The sequence below is a fragment of the Cervus canadensis genome, chromosome 6, assembly GCF_019320065.1.
Source record: "Cervus canadensis isolate Bull #8, Minnesota chromosome 6, ASM1932006v1, whole genome shotgun sequence".
In the NCBI taxonomy this organism is placed as follows: domain Eukaryota; kingdom Metazoa; phylum Chordata; class Mammalia; order Artiodactyla; family Cervidae; genus Cervus; species Cervus canadensis.
Window position 1 is genome coordinate 27,278,972 of NC_057391.1, and position 21,012 is coordinate 27,299,983.

The following is a 21,012-nucleotide window of genomic DNA, read 5'->3' on the forward strand; positions in this document are numbered from 1 at the left end:
ATTTATTTGTAATAATTCTATTCAAATATCTATTTGTTCTTGAGTCAGTTTCAGGAGTTTGTGTGTTTCTAGGTGTTATGCACACCTGCATAAACAGAATGGACCTTACCTAAAGTTTGGTTCAGACCGATAACACCACAAACACCCCAAGAGTATACGAAAAGATTTATTACTCACATAAAGAGGCTTTCTATAGAGAACAGGGCAGGCCTCCCAACCTGGTCTGAAAAATGGCTTGAGAGAGCAAGAGAAGGAAGCTGACGTGGAGCTTTTATGGTGGTTAGAGAATGATGCTGGGATGAGAGCTCCCACCTGGAGGAGATGGGCCCTTGTTTAGTTTAATCATCTCATCAGAGGCAAATGAAAGAGAACCTGGGCTTTCTTATCAGCTTTATCAGATGTGGGGCATGAGGGGAAGATAGAGGGATGAGGCTTAAAAGATTTTAGTAGTCAAACATCAAGAAAATGGAATCAGACTCGTATATTAGAAATTTGTCTATTTCCTCAGTTCTCTAATTTGTTGGCCTACAATTGTTCATGGTATTCTCTTGTAGTCCTTTTTATTTCTGTAAGTTTCATAGTATTATTCCCTCTTTTAGTAGTCTTTCTCTCATATCAGTTTAGGTAAAGGTTTCTTAATTTCCTTTTGCCGGCTCAAATCTGCTGTGCAGCCCCTCTAGTAAAATTTTTATTTTACTTATAATACTTTTCAGCTTCAAAATTTCTATTTTTTACAGTAATTTCTATCTCTTTACTGACATTACAAATTTAGTGAGATTTCATTCTCCTATTTTCCTTAGATTCTTCACAAATGGTTTTTCTCAGTTCTTGAACATATTTTAAAAGTTGACGAAGCTTTTGTCTAATGTCTGAGCTTTCTAGGGGACTGTTTCTTTTTTTTTCTCTTATGTATGGGCCATACTTTCTTGGATTTTTTTTTTTTTTTTTTTTGCTTGTTTCAATCTTCTGTTGAAAAGTGGGCGTTTTAAATAATACGATGTGGTGACTTTTGAAATCAGTCTCTCTCCCCCTCCCCAGGATTTGTTGTTGCTTCTGTTTGTTAATATTTATTTCATTCTTTAGAAGCTTTTCCAAGCTAATTGTGTAAAGTCTATATTTTGTGTTGTGTATGGCCACTAAGACCTCTGCTTGGCTAGCTTGGTGTTCAGCTAATAGCTGAACAGTAATTTCCTCAAATACTTGGAACCCATAAGTCCTCCAGTCTTTGCTGAGGGGCTCTGTGTGAACATTGGGGCACACGGTCAATACTCAGCCAGACAGCTCACAGCCCTGCCTTCGCTTTCTGCCTGAGCAGAGCCTCAAGGTCAGCCTGCGGTAAGACCTTATGGCCTGCTCAGAGTCTTCCTGAGCTTGTCCACAGCCTTGGGCAGGCACACAGCCCTATATATGATTTGGCTTTCTAGATTCCCAGTAATATGTTGAAGCTTTTTAAAGCCCCCCAAAATGTCACTCTGCAGTCTCCTTTTTAAGCTTTTTGTTTAACCTATTGTGAGCCCCAATTGCTATCCACTGCCTCAGGTGGCCACAAAAATAATCAATTGCCTCTAATTGTTTTCAACAGGGCTTTTCACACTAGGCAGTTTCCAATTAGGTCAAGTAAAGATACTTTTGCAAGTGGGGCCTCCAGGGCCTGACAGACAGGTCAAATAATTACAATTCTCTGGGTATTTGGCTTTCAAAGAACTCAAATCCCATTCTTCCTCTCCCACTGACTGTCAGACTGCTGGTGCTTGCCATAATTGCAGGCTGTTGGTTTCAAGGCTTCTGCGGAACTGGAGAGGGAGATGAGAATAGGGCCAAGTTACAATATAGACAAGGCTCACTGTTGTTACAGATATCCAGCCTTTCTCTTCAATAAGTACTCCTCAGACTGCTGCAAGTCTTTAGGTAAATTTCCTGAGTTCTAAATATCTGATTCTATTTTTGCAGACTTCCAAAGATTTTATGGAGGAAAGAATTTTCAATGCCTCTCACTCCAACATTTTTGCTGATGTCCTATTACATACTTTTTTTGAAACCTAGAACGTATTTCTCTTTCGTCCCACTACCTTTTCAAACCCTGTCCAGATATTATCTCCTAGGTGTGCATGTGATTTTTCTGAGGACACTGTCTTTTTGAGACTTGCCACCTTTTTTCCCAAGTCCAAGGAGGCCATGACAAAAAGAGGTGGCAAAGAGACTTTGAATGCTTCAGAACAGGAGTTCCTGATGATGCCATCAGGATGATGATGCCAATACAACCTCAGGGTGGCTTTGATCATTAGATGCAAATAGTCAAGACTGAATCTGTTTTTAAACTGCTGCAGTCTATCCTTAAAAGAACTGGTAAGTTGAAAAATCTCACAACTTTCCATAGTGTTTAAGGGCACAGGTGCTGTAGTAAGACAAGAATTCACCATTTCCTAGCAGCGATCATAATGGTACACACATTGTTGAGTCACTATGAAAATTAAGTGGAAAATAATTAAAATAAAATCCTTGACAGTGTCTGGCATAGGCGTTTTCATTATCAGTTAGAGCATCAAAACGTAGCAGCAATCCTGTATTGCCCATCTAAGTAGGAAGGGACCTCAGAAATTCACTCATTCAGTTGCATAACCAGGGCAATAATTCACAATGCCTCAAATCCCTATCAAATGATATCAAGCATATGATTTAATATTTCCAAGGGAGTTGACTATCTCAAAGATAGTTCATTGCATTGCTGAATCACTCTCATCATTAGAGAGCTCCTTATTCTACTGAGCCCCAAATCTTTCTCCCCTTTTTCCCTTGAATACCTCAAGAATAAAGCTATTACCATTTCAGCTCAACAATTCTTCCACTATCTGAAGGCTTCTCAGAAGCATTTTAACTCTTCTTTCTAGCTCTGGGGAAGAAGTTGGTACTTTCTACTGTTCACCAGCTTTCCCCTGCCTCTAACTGCCATTGCCTGAGGTGTCCTCCTGAAATCAAGTGAGATCTGGAAAGTGTGAATGGAGGAAATAAATTCCTTTTCCGATCACAAGAGATCTCATGATCTATTTTCTACCTCACTTCCCATGACAAATGAATCCCTGCCCCAGCTCTATCCTGTGAACACTACCAGTGAAACACACACACACACAGAGAAGAAGTTCAATTTATTGGTTGTTCTTTGGGAAAGGTTATATAGAACATTATTGGGGTGAAGTTAAATTCTAGTTATAGATTCATAGAACTTCGCTTTCAACCAAATTAGCTTTTATGAGACTACCAAATCCCCCCTTATCCTCATAGACAGCAAAGGACCTTGATCATAGTCTTCATAATTCTCTGTTTTTCAAATGATTAAAGCAGACATAATACATAATGCAGTTGATATTAAATATATTGAGAATGACAAATCAGTAGAACTACTTTCACTCTTTAGCATTAACTTGTCATTTATAAATGTTCTGTACATACATTTTTTATTTTAGATTTTCTCCATAAAAGGACTTGTGGACAATTCATTATTATTGGCTATTAGTATATGCACATTTAATTCTTCCAAAATAACATTTAAGATCTCTCTTAGGATGCCTCAGAAATGTTAACCTTTAAGGAACATTCAATTATAAAAATAAAAGCTCAGGTCTTGACTCTATAAGCACGTTCAGATGTGTCAAGATTTTATTGTTTCCCTCTGACCTGATAAAAACCTCCAACAACATACAATGTGCCAGCTTCTTCCTTGCTCAACTCAGAGGAAGTCATATAAAGGAGAAGAAAAAAACATGCTTGAAATCACAGTGACCAAAGGATTTGAGTTAATAATTACATTAAATAACCATAACTTTTTGTTTAACTATTCACATTCCACACAGTGGAAATTATCCTTTCCTCCAGATTATTCGCTTACATTTTTAACTTTGCAGAACTACAATAACAAAAAACAACTTACAGACGCAGGATGTGTGTTTTTTCTCTTTTAATGCCAAGCACAAAGTGTACATCATAAAATTCATATTTGGTGTTTGGCATTATTTTAATAGGAAAGATCTAGATCACAAATATCTTGCCATAAAAATTCTACTATAGTAATGAAAAAACATATCATTACATCATCAGTGACTCCAATACAATATTAACAGATATGGCACTTTCAATAATGTTGGAAGATGCATGGGACTTGGGCTAGTTTTAATATAGGCACAAAAAGAAAAGCAGACATCCCCTTCTTTGGGTAGCGCTATGCTTTTAGAGCAGTTATGTTGCATATTATCCCAGTGAAGTTCATTTTGAGCAAATTCTCTTCACTTAAGCCAAATCCGACTTACATGCAAAATTGTGGTACAAGCTACTAAAAGAAGATTCCTGCTGCCAACTTAAGTCATCTCTTTTTAACAAAATTGCAAGCTTGTGGCAGTTAAAACAAGAGAGATTTGGTGTCTGCTGGTTCTGAATGTTATTTTCCCTTTCTAGTGTGGTTGTATATTTTCAGCTCCTTCTCCCTTCTTTTCTTCTCTCCCACCCTCAAAATTCTAGCTTAGTATTTGCATGCTTAATTAAATCCATTCTGTGCTTTATTGCTGGAGGATGTGGACGATAGAAGGATTTAGGGCAGGGACTACAGTGTATGTGAAATGCACAGACTATATGTTAGCACAAATTCTCCTAGTGTAGAATCATCAGTAGTGAGTTTCAACGTTTTAAAATTAGACTCAATATTTTGGGTGTTCAAGATGACTTTCTGCTTCAAAGTATGGTTCCTATTTAGTTGTTAGTGGGGAGAGCACTGGACCAAAACAAAAATAAAATAAAAGCGGCCTCTTTAGTTGCAATGATTCTTTGAACGCTAGAGCCTTCATGGGCAACCTAAATGCAAGTCCATGGTGTTTGTTTCCCATGTTACACATGACTTGGCTGGTGAGATTGAGAAGATGCAAGGCAAAAAGAGTATGGGGGTGGGGTGGTTTACATATAAAACTTCAGGCTTGAAGAAAGCAGGTTGGCCAAATCCAAAATGCAGGAAGGTTTACCCACCCTGCACTTTGGCCATTAGATAAATCCTAAATAGGCATTGCAAATAACCCAAGTTTAATCAGAGAACAGCAACTACCGGTAGGTTCCAAGAGGCTATAATGTTATATAAATCCTACCAGCAGTAGGACAGCGAATGCACACAAATGCTCTGATTTCTTAACTGGGGTTTCCCTCAGACCCTCAGAGGGTGAAGGAAGAAACACAGGTCATACCCTTACATCTCCTCCCTGCCTTTTAACTACTCCTTAGCCAGAAGCAATTGCCTTCCTTGCCTTACTCTGCTCTGCTCTCCAGCTCAATCGCAAACGATGGCTAAAACAGACCCCAAATGAGTGGAAAGGAGCAGGCCCTAAACTCTTTTATCTCAGCCGGATCCTTCACTGCCAGGTACACTCACCCAGCAGACAGCATCTTTATCCTACAGGGTTGTGGTTCTCAGAAGCACCACACAGAAACAATGAACCGGGGAAAGGGTGATGATAACCCAGCCAAAAGGACAGATAACAAGACCTTCTGCTTACGAGGTTTTTGTCTTTTTCCTATTCCTGTGTAGGAGTTTCTGAATTACATCTTTTGTCCATCTGAGGGGCAAAGCAGGAGGGGCTGTTTTGGTTTCACTCACTTGGTTCTGAAAATAGGAGTGGTCAATATTTATGTTTTAAGTTTGGTATTGAGTTACAGCTAATTTCAACGGTCACAGTGACTGCCAAAGCTAATGACTTTTTGGCAATTCTATTTCTCTTCTTTAAACATCAGGGGGAAATTTGCTAAAGCAAGAGTCTCACTGTGTTTGGAGGTTGGCCTTTCCACACCCTGCCCATCTCCTGCCTGAATTTTGCTGGACCAACTGGTTCTCACCCGCAATCTCTCCCTTCTCTCAACCCTCTATCCTTCTTGTCCTTGCACCATCAACTTCCCCCAGAGCCTCAAAGGTCTTCCCCAAATAGGAAACATTTGCATCTATGGTCAAGCAAGTTGCTTTAGAATCCTTGACAGGGAAGGTGGTGGACAGAAATAGTCACTGAGATCCTAAGAGGGGATGGCCTGGGATGGCCTGGGAGAGGGAAGAGGAAGGAGGGAAGCAAGCACAGGGTAAAACATCTTTTCCAAGGCCAAGGCAGCACAAAACAGGTCTCACGCCCTCAGAGAAGCCTCTCCATTAACATTCATTTGGAAAGGAGGATCTGGTCCCCAGGAGGGCACATGGAAGACCGAGGCAGACCCAGACTACAGCCTGCCCACCGCCCCCTCCCCCCAAAGTGCCTGGGGTAGTAGCTTGGGTTTTCTGTGTCATCCCGCAAGGAAGCAGATACATTTACATACTAGGAAGTGCCCTCTAGCAGAGACTGTGTTTCCTCTGGTGTCTGCAAACACCCACAGGCACCCACGAACACTCATGCACACAAACTACGCACTAGCAGGCTCCTGGGAGGAGGCAGCTGGTGGTCCTTCTTGCCTCTAGGTTTAAGCCAAGTAAGAATCAGGTTGATTGAGGTCTGTCTCTGGGCCCGCCTGAGGCCTGCATCCCAAGGACAGGCTGGGTGTGCCTGGCTTTAATCCAAATCGATGGATATGCAACGACACTGCTTGACACGCGTGACCCTCTTCTTCTTGGTGGGTGGCTGGAGTTCGGGACAGTTGAGCGTGACCATCATGGTGGTGAATTTCTTGGGCTTGCAAAAGGAGCAGGACTGAAAGGAGCCCTCCTCCTTCCGGATGTGCCTGGGGATGTAGAAGGAGTTGCACTGGCCGTAGCAGAAGCGGTTGATGATGGTGCGGCTGTTGCAGCCCTCCTCGTGGATGGTCTGCTTCAGCGGCTGGGTTTTGCACCAGTCTCGCTTCAGGTATTTGCGCTCGGTCACATGCAGGGCCTCCTGGCTGGACTCCAGCACCTCCTCTCCGGGCATGGCGGTACCCCGCCCCTGGCCCCGCCCCCGGTTCCTGGAGCCAGGCTGCTGGGGAGACTGAGTCTGCTCCGAGTCATTGTGCTGGGCCTTGTCTGGTGGGGGAATAGCCCCTTGGGACCCCTTCTTTTTCCCCTCGGCAGCTGGCAGCAGGGTCCCCAAGAGGAGAAGCAGGGCTCCCACAGTGTAGGCTGTGCGGCTCATGCTAAAAAGAGGAGATAGAGAGGAGGCATGAAAAACAGAAAAGTTAATTAACAAAAGCATGAATAAAACAGCCAATATTTTATCAGGCACTTGGTAAACACTTGATGTAAATGATTTCTTTTGCTTTCACAATATCTCCAGGTATTGGGTACTGCTATTCTCATTACCCTCTGAGCCATGAAGCCATGAATTAGCTCATCCAGAGTTATACAGCAAATAAGCCAAGATATGGACTCAACTGGGACTTCCAAGGTGGTTGAGTGGTAAAGAATCTGCCTGCCAATGCAGGAGACTCAGGAGACACAGGTTCGGTCCCTGGGTAGGGGAAGATCTCCTGCAGCAGGGAATGGCAACCCACTCCAGTATTCTTGCCTGAAATCTCATGAACAATGTGCATGTGTGTTCAATCACTCAGTAGTGTTGGACTCTTTGCGACCCTATGGACTGTGGCCCAGCAGGCTCCTCTGTTCATGGGATTCTCCAGGCAAAAACACTGGAGTGGGTTGCCATTTCCTTCTACAGGGGATCTTCCCGACCCAGGAATGGAACCTGCATCTCCTGAGTCTCCTGCACTGCAAGCAGATTCTAAACCACTGAGCCACCAGGGAAGCCCACCTGTGAACCATACAAAAAGGCAAAAAGATATAACACCAAAATATGACTCCCCACCCCCCATCTGCCCAGGTCAGAAGGTGTCCAATATGCTACTGGGGAAGAGCAGAGGGCAATTACTAATAGCTTCAGAAAGAATGAAGTGGCTGAGCCAAAGCAGAAATGACGCTCAGTTGTGGGATGTGTCTGGTGGTGAAAGTAAACTCTGATGCTGTAAAGAACAATATTACATAGGAACCTGGAATGTTAGGTCCACCAATCAAGGTAAATTGAACATGGTCAGACAGGAGATGGCAAGATTGAACATCAACATCTTAGGGATCCATGAACTAAAATGGACCGGAATGGGTGACTTCAACAGATGACCATTATATCTACTACTGTGGGCAAGAATCCCTTAGAAGAAATAGAGTAGCCTTCATAGTCAACAAAAGAGTCTGAAATGCAGTACTTGGGTGCAAGCTCAAAAATGACAGAATGATCTTGGTGAATTTCCAAGGCAAACCATTCAACATCACAGTAATCAAAGTCTATTTCCCAACCACTGGTGCTGAAGAAGCTGAAGTTGACCAGTTCTGTGAAGACTGAAGACTCACAACACCTTCTGAAACTAACACCAAAAAAAAAAAATGTCCTTTTTATCATAGGGGATTGGAATGCAAAAGTAAAGCCAAGAGGTACCTGAAATAACAGGCAAGTTTGACCTTGGAGTACAAAATGAAGCAGGGCAAAGGCTAACAGAGATTTGTCAAGAGACCATGCTGGTCATGGCAAACACTTTTCCAACAACCCAGGAAACAGCTCTACACATGGACATCACCAAATGGTCAATAATGAAATCAGATTGATTATGTTCTTTGCTGCTGAAGATGAAGAAGCTCTATCCAGTCAGCAAAAATAAGACTGGGAGCTGACTGTGGCTCAGATCATGAGACCCACGTTGCAAAATTCAGGCTTAAACTGAAGAAAGTAGGGAAAACCACTATATCATTCAGGTATGACCTAAATCAAATCCCTATGATTATACAGTAGAGGTGATCAATAGATTCAAGGTATTAGATCTGGTAGAGTGCCTGAAGAACTATGGTTGGAGGTTCATAACATTGTACAAGAGGTAGTGACCAAAACCATCCCAAAGAAAAAGAAATGCAAGAAGGCAAAATGGTTATCTAAGGAGGCTTTAAAATAGCTGAGAAAAGAAGAAAAGTGAAAGGCAAGGGTAAAGGGAAAGATATACCCAAATGAATGCAAAGTTACAGAGAATAACAAAGGGAAGATTTTTTTTTAAAAGGGGGGAGGGACTTAAGAGAAAAATGCAAAGAAATAGAGGAAAACAATAGAATGGGAAAGATTAGAAATCTCTTCAAGATGTAAAGGGAACATTTCATGCAATGATGGGCATGATAAAGGACAGAAATGGTAAGGACCTCCCAGAAGCAGAAGAGATTAAGAACAGGTGACATGAATACACAGAAGAACTGTAGAGAAAAGATCTTAATGACCAGGATAATCATGATGGTGTGGTCACTCACCTAGAGCTGGACATCCTGAAGTGAAAAGTAAGCGAATGGGGGTGATGGAATTCCAGTTGCACTCTTTAAAATTCTAAAAGTTGATGCTGTTAAAGTGCTGCACTCAAAAAAGTTGCTCAGTCATGAGTCATGTCAGATTCTTGTGACCCCATGGGCTGTAGCCTGCCAGGCTCTTTTGTCCATGGAATTCTCCAGGCAAGAATACTAGAGTGGGTAGTCATTCCCTTCTCCAGGGGATCTTCCTGACCCAGGGATCGAACCCAGGTCTCCTGCATTGCAGGCATATTTTTTACTGTCTGAGCCACCAGAGAAGCCCCCAGTATGTCAGCAAGTTTGGAAAACTCAGCAGTGGCCACAGGACTGGGAAAGGTCAGTTTTCATTCCAACCCCAAAGAAGGGCAATCCCAAAGAATGTTCAGACTACTGCACAATTTTGTGTGTTTCACAAGCTAGCAAGGTCACTCTGCTCAAAAATCCTTCAAGCTAGGCTTCAGCAGTACATGAACTGAGAACTTCCAGATGTACACCAGGATTTAGAAAAGGAAGAGGAACCAGAGATCAAACTGACAACATTTGTTGGATCATAGAGAAAGAAAGGGATTCCAGAAAAGCATCTACTTCCAGTTCATTGACTATGCTAAAGCCTTTGACAGTTTGGATCACAACAAACTGTGAAAAGTTCTTAAAGAGATGGAAGTACCAGACTGCCTTACCTGTCTCTTGAGAAACCTGTATGTGGGTCAAGAAGCAACAGTTAGAACTGGACATGGAACAACTGACTGGTTCTAAATTGGGAAAGGAGAACAAGGCTATGTATTATCAAACTATATGCAGAGTACATCATGCAAAATGCTCGGCTAGATGAATCACAAGCTGGAATCAAGATTGCCAGGAGAAATAACCTCAGATATGCAGATGATACTACTCTAATGGCAGAAAGTGAAGAGGAACTAAAGAATCTCTTGATGAGGGTGAAAGAAGAGAGTGAAAAAGCTGGCTTGAAACTCAGCATTAAAAAAATAAAGATCATGGCATCCAGTCCCATCGCTTCATGGCAAATAATAGGTGAAAAAGTAGAATCAGGGACAGATTTTTCTCTTCTTGGGCTCCCAAATCACTGCGGATGGTGACTGCAGCCATGAAATTAAAAGATGCTTGCTTCTTAGAAGAAAAGCTATGACAAACCTAGACAGCATATTAAAAAGCAAAGATATCACTTTGACAACAAAGGTCCATATAGTCAAAGCTGTGGTTTTTCCAGTAGTCATGTATGGATATGAGAATTGGACCATAAAGAAGGCAGAGCGCAGAAGTGCTGCTTTCGAATTGTGGTGCTGTAGAAGATTCTTAACAATCCCTTGGACTGCAAGGAGATCAAACGAGTCAAACCTTAGGGACATCAACCCTGAATATTCATTGGAAGGACTGATGCTGAAGCTGATGCTCTAATACTTTGACCACTGAAGAGCTGACTCACTGGAAAAGACCCTGATGCTGGGAAAGTTTGAAGGCAAAAGGAGAAGGGGCTGGCAGAGGATGAGATGGTTAGACAGCATCACCGACTCAACGGACATGAATCTGAGCAAACTCCGGGAGACAATGAAGGACAGGGAAGCCTGGTGTGCTGCAATCCATGGGGTTGCAAAGAGTCGGACACAACTTAGCAACTGAACAACAACAAATACCATGATACACTTCCAAATGATGAAACATGTCCTTCACATATATGTGTGTATGTGCATGGATGTGTATATGAAATTTACAAGGTAGAAAAATGGGCACAAGAAAACAGGTGTGTGCAAATATTTACATAGATAAGTGCCAGAGATATGTTGAATAAGTTTATGATAGTGAATTATTATGACTGGGTCTGGAATTAGATATTGGTCAGCAGGAACAATGGCAAAAAAAAATTAAAATAAGAGAAGAGGAGGCTATAGGAAAATTGACCAAAAAGGAAAAAAAAAAAGGAAAGCAAAGGTGGAGAGAGAGAAAAATGAATGGAATGAGGAGTGTAAATAAGAGAAAGGAAGACTATTTTAAAGCAGTATATTTGGGGAAGGCGGGACAGACAGAGAAGGAAGAACAGGATAAGTATATTTTTCAAAAGGAGGGTGCAAGAGAGAAGCATCAGAGTATTAAAGATTCTGCTGGGACAGTGCTTCTCGAACCTGACTTTGCAGACAGTCACACAGGGATATTGTTATAATGCAGATTGTCATTCAGTAGGTCTGCCTTTCTAACAAGCTTGCAACAGCAAGGTCTGTGGTACCCGTAGCTATGGGGCATGGAAGGTGCTGTGAAAATGTGAAAGGATCTTCTTTTCAATGAGTGCAGTTTCAAATTCACAGCCTCCCTCCTCAGGCTATAACAGTGAACCTGATGGATCCTGAGGCTTTCCCTGTCTTACACGGCTATTGTGGTTCTGAACCCAAGGACACAGTTGTAAAGCACCCATTTGCCTGCTCCCTTCTGACCACCAGTGTGACACATGATAACCACTGAGTGCAATTGAACAGTAACCTCATCACGCCCCCCTAGAACAATACAGGCTGGAATTAGTAGCTGGAGCAGTTACCTTCCAAAGACAAAGGCAGGGTAGATTCTACATCCTCTAAGGGGCAAGTCCTGTAGTAAAGACCATGCAACCCTAAGGATAATGTCAAATTAAGACAAGTAAATATGAAAATCAAGATATTCTTAAATGGCACCTTTTAAACATTAACCTAACACTTTTGGGCAAGTTCAAGTTTGGAGCTGATAATGTGACATTTAGCTCCAGCTCTGACTGCAGACTCCCTGGTTTTTGTCAGTTTATGTTACAACATCCCCGTTCTTTAAACAGAGCCTTTTTGGCCTCAACAACAACAAAAAATTAATTTCCCTGTTTTGTCTTTAAAAAAAAAAAAAAATCACTCATGAGGACAACCCAGTTATAAAACAGTCTGATTTTCTCCAGAGACCAGGATAACTTGAGCCGTGACAATCCTCTCCTGAGCAAATATAGTGTGAATTTGGGAAGCTTTCAAAGTTTCTGTTCTTCACTCAATTCCAGGCCAGGATCGAAACTAAAATTCAGTCTCTGCCCATGTCCAAGAGAAGCACATAAGACAGCCTTAGGCCTCCACCCACCATCTTCCCCATCTCTCCTAAAAGGGGCCTCCAGAAAAACTGAAGCCTCCAGAGCAAGACTGCAGAGCCAGCATCACAGAGGCCAATCGGAGACTTGACTAGGAATGTATGATGACCTCATAGGACAGGTTCAAGTCATGGGGCCATGGGGCCAGCCCTGCCCACAAACAGCTATCCAAAAAATGCAGTTTTCTTTCTCTTCACCTCTTAGGACCTTCTTTATATTCATCTTTTCCTATCGGGCATTTTTCCATTTGTCCTTAAATAAAACCAAGTTTGAGAGTTCTAAGGGCTTATTCATTACCTCCTCTTCCATTCCTGACAGAGTGGGCTCTCTTTTATTCAATGATGATTGTCATGGACCACACTGACCAGCAAAACTTCTGTTCTTTGCATTTAAAATGCATTCCCACAAGCTGATGAGCCAAGCCAACTTTCGATTTCTGTCTCCTTCTAGCCTTGGGAGCTTCTTAATACTTTTCTTCCTTTTTCTAGGAAAACTCCAAATACTCACTACTTTTTACCAGGTCCCTGGAGAACACCGTGGGGTTTATTTTCCCATTGAAGCCACTGGATTCACTTGGGCAGAAACCAAGAGTAAAGCAGTAAATTCAAAATTAGTCAACTGTGGTTTTCTGTTTTAATTTGGACCAACTTCCTGTTCCTATGGGAGTGTGCAAACCCTATAAGAAAAAGGGGTCTAGAGTGACAGATTGTTTTTAAGTAAATTTTTTCTCAAAATAAGATTTATCATGTGTGAAAAAATATTATGAAATGGCTACACAGAAATGTAAAGCTTACTCTTAAATATCTTCAGCTTTTAAGTTCTTAAATCTTATAACTAGTTATTTGAAGAGAAGAAAAAACAACTTTATGAATCTCACTCAACAGAGACCTCAAGTTCTTAGAGCAATGCTCTGAAAACTCTGCATATCCCACATGAGTAAGGCTGGGGCGGGCGGGGGCGGGGAGGTGCAGGGGGGATGAAAACTATACTTAGTGGTAGTACCAGGGCTCTGTTAAGTCATCGTGATCAATCATTCAACCTCCCCCCACACCAAATGATCTTGATTATGTACTGAAGGAAATAGGATTGATGTGTTCTTGAAATTCCAATTGTATCGTCACTAAATAATTTGCAATCTGTAAATATCTAGACATGAGGGAAACCAAGAAAATATAAGTTTCTTGCACATAAATTCTTCACCTTGACATCTAGCAGAGTGCCCCATTATAAAAAATAGAAGCAAAGGCCAACCCAGATTTAGGTCTTATGGATTATCACCCATGTTCAACCATGAGCTGAAAACATTTCTGGTAACTTGCATTCTGAAATGACCCACTCACATTATTAAATTAAAGCTGCAACTCATGGACCCAGAGTGCATCAGACACCTACAAAGATCTCCCTTATTTCTCCTTTGCAGATAATATTCTTTCCAAAGGCTGCCTCAGCTTCCCCTCAATGCATTTCTGCTTCACCAAGTCATGTGATTATATTTTCATGGTGAGTTTTCTCTGCAACTGTTTCCTACCAGCAAGACCCACCCACTCCTAACTTTTTTTCCCCTTTACCACTGTCCTCCCATCTAATCCACTTGTCTCAGAGGACATAGATACTCTCAAAGTATGTCTTCTGTCCCTGATGCTTTCCTTCAGGTTACCCTGAGTGATCAAAAGCAAACATCTGCCCAAAGATAACCCATATCAGCCACCTTTGTCCTGTGCAGGTCATGGTGATTTATTCTAACCTTCACCAGGCCATAAGAATACAATCATCTAATTCTTGGGAATGAGGAATAAAAGTGCTATGTGTAACCTGTTTCTAATATCCTCAATGTCTTTGGGAAAGTTTAGGCCAGCTCCTTTCAGCACGCTTCTCGCCATATTTCTCATTTTAGCTAACCAACCTGCTTGTAATCAGTTAAATGGAGTGCTGAGTGGGATTAACAGTGAGGAGACAATGATCAGCAAGCCAGATGTCTGTGGCTGAATGTCTGATCAATGTTTTAGAAAGCTATTCAACAGGCATGACAGCAAATTATTCACCAGCATTAAAAAAAAAGTAAAAGATGGAAATGACAGCAAAGGCTCTAAGTTCAGGCCTGATTATAGAAGACCCTATTTCTTTTTCTCAGGACTACATCTTTAAGGACAAACATTTTAAATTGGATCTTCAAGTTTTAGAAAGATAGTCAAATTTTAAAAATTGAGCAGTGATGTTCTTAAGAATCTGCTGGGTTGATTTTCTGTTTTCAATTTGTACCAAAATGGTTGGCAAAATAGTAGAGGATAAATCTCACCTGTGTGTCCTAGAAGCACACTAACTGCATCTTTTCTATGTTGAAGACCACCCAGGCTAAGTCAGGCTGGGGGCCAACATCATAGAGGGCTCAGAGAAGCATCTCAGGGGCTCTCCAGTCTCTTGGAAGATTTTTTTTTTATGAAGTTAATGATAGTATACAATTTTTGCGGTCAACAGGAAACAAGTTGGGAAGTAATGAATGTTAAATGTTTACTAAGCGGCACAATTGAGACAGCCAAAGCATAGGTTCTATGTTGTAGTAAAAGGTGTGTGTTGATCTCTGTGTGAGCAGGACTTGGGATTTAATTTCAGAACCATCTTGTGGTACACCTTGAAGTCCTAAAATCTTACTGCCTCTCCAAATGCCACCACTCATAATGAGAGCTACCTATATTTTTAAACCCTATGTGAGGCAATATACTCAATTCTGACAGAACTTTATAATTGATTTTTCACAACAAAATAGGAGGTAGATAATATCGTCTTCCTTTTACCAACCAGGGAATCTAGACTCTGAAAAGTTAGGAGTGTGTCCAAGGTCACACATCCCCTCGTGGGGAAGTCGGGGTTTGAGTCCCATTCTTCTGAGTCCCCAAACACATGTCCTTAAGAATTATTCTACGGACAGGCAGCACAGTATTTAATAAGGGACACATGGACTTGTTTCTAATGCAATCAAATGTGATGAATATTGTAACTCAAATAATTCTCTGTTTTGTTCATATGTGAAGGAGAAAACCTTTCTGATCCCAGGAAATACTGTTGTACTTCACATTTCTAAAAGCGTATGTTAAAACTAAAGACAATTCCTTGCAGATGCAAGACATAGGCTTATAACACTGGCCTGATCTGTGCCTTTCAGTTGGATGCTAAGTCGCCTCCCCTACATCTCCCACTCCTTTTACATATAAGGTTTAGGTTTTCCATCTGTCCTTCACTTTGTTCTGTACTGCTTTGCTGCTGACAAGCATTTCTTGGGAGAGGGGTTTGTGGCATAAAATTTCTTGGCATTATATCACTTTTAATACTTAAACCTTAAGGACTTAAGTATAAAGACAAGGCAGGCAGCTTTCATTCAGAGATGCAGAGATGTAATAGGTTTCTACTCTCCCCTGTGTAGCCATTCACCTAAAACTAGGTTAGCCAACTTGAATTTCCCATAGATCGAGCATGGGTTAGCAAAACATTTCACTCAAAATGAACTTTTAAGAAAATAGGAAACCTGTGAAATTACAAAGTTTACAAAACACTTTAATTCCTACAATGACCTGGGGGTTAAATACACACACACACACACACACACACACACACACACACACACACACACGCTACAGCACTACACCCAGCAACCAAGTTCTAGAGAGCCCTTAAATAATTAATTAATACTAACAATTTGGAGTGTGCAATTTATCCAGTGATGGTTACTGGATGATCACCTACTATTGTAAGCTGGAGTGTACCAGGGAGGAGAGGAGAACCTGTGGTTTTCTGAAAATACTTCTTTCCCTCGTTGCTTTGAAAAGCCCACCCTTTCAAGTGCCCCTCTTCCAAAAAAAGAAAAAGAAAGAGGTGAGGGCTGAAAAGCCCTGGGGTGAAAGAAGACTCCATGCCCTGGGATGGGGGTTATCTTAAACTCTTCTCCGCTATTTATTTATCTTGCGTGTACAGTCAGAGAAAGCCACTACTCTGGGGTCCCTAGGGCAGTTTAAATCCCTGGTGACCCACTTAACACAATAGATTATTTTAATCAACTCGTGTCCTGGCACCATCTCGAAGAGGAACGTAAACAGACGCGCTCACCGCTTGGATCTGCTCTTCGCAGCCGGAGATCCAATTTCCTACCGATGGTCGCCTCTCTGCCCTTGTACCATTTAAGAAGAGACTTTTAACCCCTAACTTCGAGGCTGTATTTCTATCTAAAAGAGCCGGGATTCAGAGACGGAAGGGGAGGAGAAGGCTGGCAGGGCTTCACCGGAGAGACTCCTGTCTGCCCCCTGCCTCGCCGGGGTACCTTATCAGCGCCCCGCTCTGGGAAAAGCCTGACTGGGGCGCCCCCAAGGCGGTGCTGGGATCCGAAGACAATGCCAAGTCAGAACGGTGGCGCGTCTGTTTTTCCCAAGCCAGAAATCTACAAATAACTCCAACTGGCAAGGTGACGGTCCCCGACACCCCACCACCCCCCGACCCTGCTCCGTGAGCTGCAGAGCGGTCAGCAAAGTGTCGGGTGAAGACGAGGGGATGACCTGGGTTTCCAAGCCGGGGACCAGCCTCCCGCGGCCAGTCCCGCGTCGTCCGCGCAGCGAGACGCTGCACGGTCCTCTCGGACACAAATTAGGGCGGTGCTCGCGGAATTAGGACCCGATGGATTGTCACTGCCCAGCGCCTGGACGTCCGCGGTTCAGTCGAGACGCGCATGGGGCAGGAAGAATCCTAGGAGGAAACTCAGCACCCAAGAGTGCGCAGCCCGCAAGTACTTGTGTGTGCTATTTGCGGTGTGAGCACCACGGACTCCCGGGCCTCGGCGTCCCGGACGGCTCACTGTACCTCACCCGTCCGGTTACCTGACCGTCGGGTTTCCGCCGCGGCTCCGCCGTTGCACAAGTCTCCATCTCACCTTGAGGATAGGCAAATACATCGCTCATTCTCAGGATCTTCCAGCCCACGGCAGGATCAGTCACAGCCCTCCGACGGGCCCGCCCTGAAGTCCCCAGACCCAGAGTCCCGCCTCAAACACAGGAGACCCTCTCGTTGCAACTTTTCCCGTCGTCGGTGGTCGGGCCGAAGGTTCCTGCTGCTCCCCGCTACTCCCCGGCGCTCATTCTCCCTCTGCGCTCTGTACGCACGGTCTCCGCGCCCTCACCCAGCGGGCACGCCTGGCAAGCGCGGCTGCCACGCACACTAGCAGAGTATTAGCGGAGCTCCGGGAGGTGGCAATGGGGTGCGGGGTTCCTGCTCTTAACATCCTCTTTCCCAGTCATGCCCTGCACACTGCACAAGGTGAGGTCAAGGCAGCCAAGACCTTGGCCACGAAGGACCCTGCGATGGTTCTTTGGGGTTCACCCAGGGAACGCAGGGCTTCGGCCTGCGCGCAGGAAGGGCTGTCGCGCACCGAGGGGGACGCGGGAGTCGTTTCCCGACCCCTACACACACACGCACACACACACGCCTGCGTCTCCGCGCTCACCTGTCAATGCGGCGGGCCTTCGGGGCCTGCGCTCTCGACGCGTGGCGCGGTGTGCGGCCGCGGCCAGAGCCGCGCGGGCTCCGCGTGGGGTCAGCGGGGCAGAGAGCACCGCTCTTGCGGCACACTGGGTCGCCCGGTCCGCGGAGGGCGCACCGAGTGAGGGGCATCGCGCCGTCTCCCGTTTAAATGCCGGCGGCGGAGCGCGGCGCCCCGGGCCGCGCCTCTTCATTGGCCAGGCGCCGCCGCCGCCGCGGGACCCGCTATCCGCCCCCTTTCCCGGTACTGCCCCCGCCCCCCGCACCCCTCCTGCCTCCCCGCGGGGTCCCCTCTCTCTGCCGGCCTCGCCTCTTTGTCTGCTCCCCCCGCCCGGACCGGCTGGGAGAGGTCACCCCAGGGAACTGCGCCTGGAATGCACAGCAAATCACATTTTCCGCTCCCGTTGGAGGGGGAAGCGCGGGAGGAAATCCCCCCGGCTCTCGGCCCCTCATTCCTCCTCCGCCCCAGGCCTGGGCTTTTCCTCTCGTCGGCCCAGCGACGCGCTCGTTCGCGGAGACTGCCAGGGAAGAGCAAGATCTCCGTGGGATCGCGACAGATTAGGCGATTCTTTTCCGGTGGAGGCAGCGGGACTGCCGGGAGCTCCGGTTGAGCGGTCGCCGCGGCCCTGGTGCGGCTCCGCCCGAGGCCCCCAACTTCGAGGGCGCTGACCCCAGCGCCCCCGTTAACCTCGGCGGGCTCGCTGGCCGCCAGCAGGAGCCTGTCGCCAACATGACACCCTCTCTCCTAGCCCGCCACGGGCGCTTTCAGCTCAGATGCCGGCGGCCTCGGCTGTGAGTGTATAGAGCGAGTAACGGGGGCGCAGAATAACCGACAAGAACCCTAAAAATCTAAAATGCAAAGTCAAGGTTTCCATGCAGATTACTTTTAAAAGGGACAGAACAGTCGCTAGGAGAGAAGAGGTTTTTCGTAGCAAGTTGAAGATGAATAAATCAAGAAAATAAAACGTCAGACGAGGAAATAACTCTCCAGAAATGGAAGACAAAAACCTACGTGTGTGAAAAACCGATGTCACATTCTGTATTCATTACTGAGAACCCGATGAAGAGTGGCGAACATATCAAGCGCAGGAATATTTTTCGAAAGATGAGCGAACACTTTCATTTGTTCTCTTAGCTTGGAAATCGGTTCCTCAAAGAGGCCGTAAACTTTTGTGTGTCGACGTTAGAAGCCCGTGCAAAAATCGACCCGGCTGCAAGGTTTGCAGACCGGCTCCATCAGCGAGGTCAGATGATGACTTTGAAAAACATTTGTTACAGAAGGAAATTTGAAGGTGTTTGTACTGACTACAGCAAAATAAACAAAACAATGAAACCCATCAAAAGGTACTTGTGAAACATTCGTGATTTAAGTACTCAGCTTAAGAAAACAAAACAAACCCCCAAACAGCCTGGATTTTTTTTTTTTTTCTCTCTAGGCAGGCATTAGGGGGAGAGGGCAAGAAGTATTGAACTCCTTCTAGATGATGTTAGGAACTTGAAATCGACTTTTCAAAATAAATGAAACAAGAAGGACGTCTGCATTAAATCACTATCTAGAGAATCTTCATCAATCTGCATGTTTTGTTTGGGCAAACGGCAGTTTTTACCCATGAACTCAGTGCTGCACTTTAAATGTTTTCAGTAATTTTTTGTTTAGAAAAAAAAAAAGTCATAGTTTGACCCATACTTTCTAGTTGCCTGCAAGATTCAAACATTCAACAGGGCTCAAAGACTTATCTTGGTCAAGTGGACTGCAGGAGAGATACACAGAAATATACAAAATATTTAGGCAATTAACAGCCCAGCCAAAGCCCACCAAGCTGTAGGAGCCAGCTGCTCTCTCTGTGTGTAAACTATTTCACCAAAGAAAAGGAAGCATATTTTACAGATTCATAAACTCCTAATCTAAAATCAACGCTTTAGTCGTGGTTTTTTTTTCTCAAGATTCATATAAATTGCTCCGAATAAAACTACAGGGACAGAGTTTACCTCCTACATTGGAAGTAATTGTTTTAGAGCCCCAACACTCTGGTTTTGTATATCTCAATCTATCTCCATCACTGTCTCTATCTAGTAAATGTTGATCTCTAGGATTCCTCCTCAGGAGGCTTCTCAGACCACACTCCCTACAGTAGAAACACCCCCACCCCACCCCACTACCCCACAGCTCTCTGCCTCATTTCACTGCATCATTTTTCTTCTTTGCCATTTTCTCTCCATGCCCCTTGAATGTAAGCTTCATGAGAGTGGGCACTTTGTCTGTCTTGGTCACTTTGGTTCCACGAAGTACGTAGAATACAGAGTGTCTAACACAGACTTGGGGTTCAATAAGTAGCTGTGGATTGGGAATATTCAGCATATGCCCACTAGGTATGATTATCAGCTGAACCAATGCTGAGGATATACCCATCATGCATTTGGTAAAGACAGGCCCTCCCCTTGCAGAGTTTATAGTCTACTCTGTTGGTAAATATTTATATAGAGAGTTAAGCTTTCTGCCTCACATTTGTGTTTCCACAGCTCCCAACCAGTCATTGCAAACCATTATCCAATCTAGATGAAGGCATAAGAGTAAAAATTCTTCAGACCTCTTTAACCATAATTACATAATTGAAACCTGCTCTTACTGAGAGAGGGAAGGAGTAGAAAGACTCCATGTAGGCAAACTTAAAATTTGAAATCTGAGATGCCTAAACAATAATCACTCAATGACAAATTTCACTTACAGAAATCACTCTCAAATTAATTTGAGGCTGTTATGAGAAGTGTCAGTGCTGCTCAGCTACTGGTTTATAAAAGGAAAGTCCATTTCTCTTATTTTGCTCACCTATCTATAAAACGTGTTTCTCTCCATTTAACTCACAAGATGCTAAGAGGAGGCTACTCTCCCAATCTGGAGAAGAAATTTGAAGACCTTTGCAAGGAAGTTTTTGCTTAGGTCTGCTAAAGCTATTTATGTCTGTTTCCTTAATTTCAGAGACTGTGTATGCCATCTTGCATTGGCTTAAAAAAGAATAAAGCCCTTTGTCCATTTGGAACTGATCTTATGTGGTGATGGTTTAGTCACTAAGTTGTGTCTGACTCTTATATCCCATGG

At 43.9% G+C, this 21,012-nt stretch overlaps 1 protein-coding gene across 2 annotated transcripts; it reads right to left on the reverse strand.

The window, feature by feature from the left end:
- Window positions 1-3,124: 3,124 nt before the first annotated feature.
- On the reverse strand, window positions 3,125-18,627 carry GREM1 (gremlin 1, DAN family BMP antagonist). 2 transcript variants are annotated; one of them, XM_043471394.1, is made up of 2 exons: window positions 17,881-18,627; window positions 3,125-7,116 (listed from the first exon to the last, which is right to left on the reverse strand). In XM_043471394.1, the coding sequence occupies exons 1-2, from the start codon at window positions 18,045-18,047 to the stop codon at window positions 6,561-6,563; spliced, it is 723 nt and encodes a 240-aa protein (XP_043327329.1). In that variant the 5' UTR covers window positions 18,048-18,627; the 3' UTR covers window positions 3,125-6,560. The 2 variants fall into 2 exon arrangements, with proteins under 2 accessions (XP_043327329.1, XP_043327330.1); XM_043471395.1 differs by lacking the exon at window positions 17,881-18,627 and adding an exon at window positions 17,311-17,814.
- Between the last annotated feature and the right edge of the window lie 2,385 nt (window positions 18,628-21,012).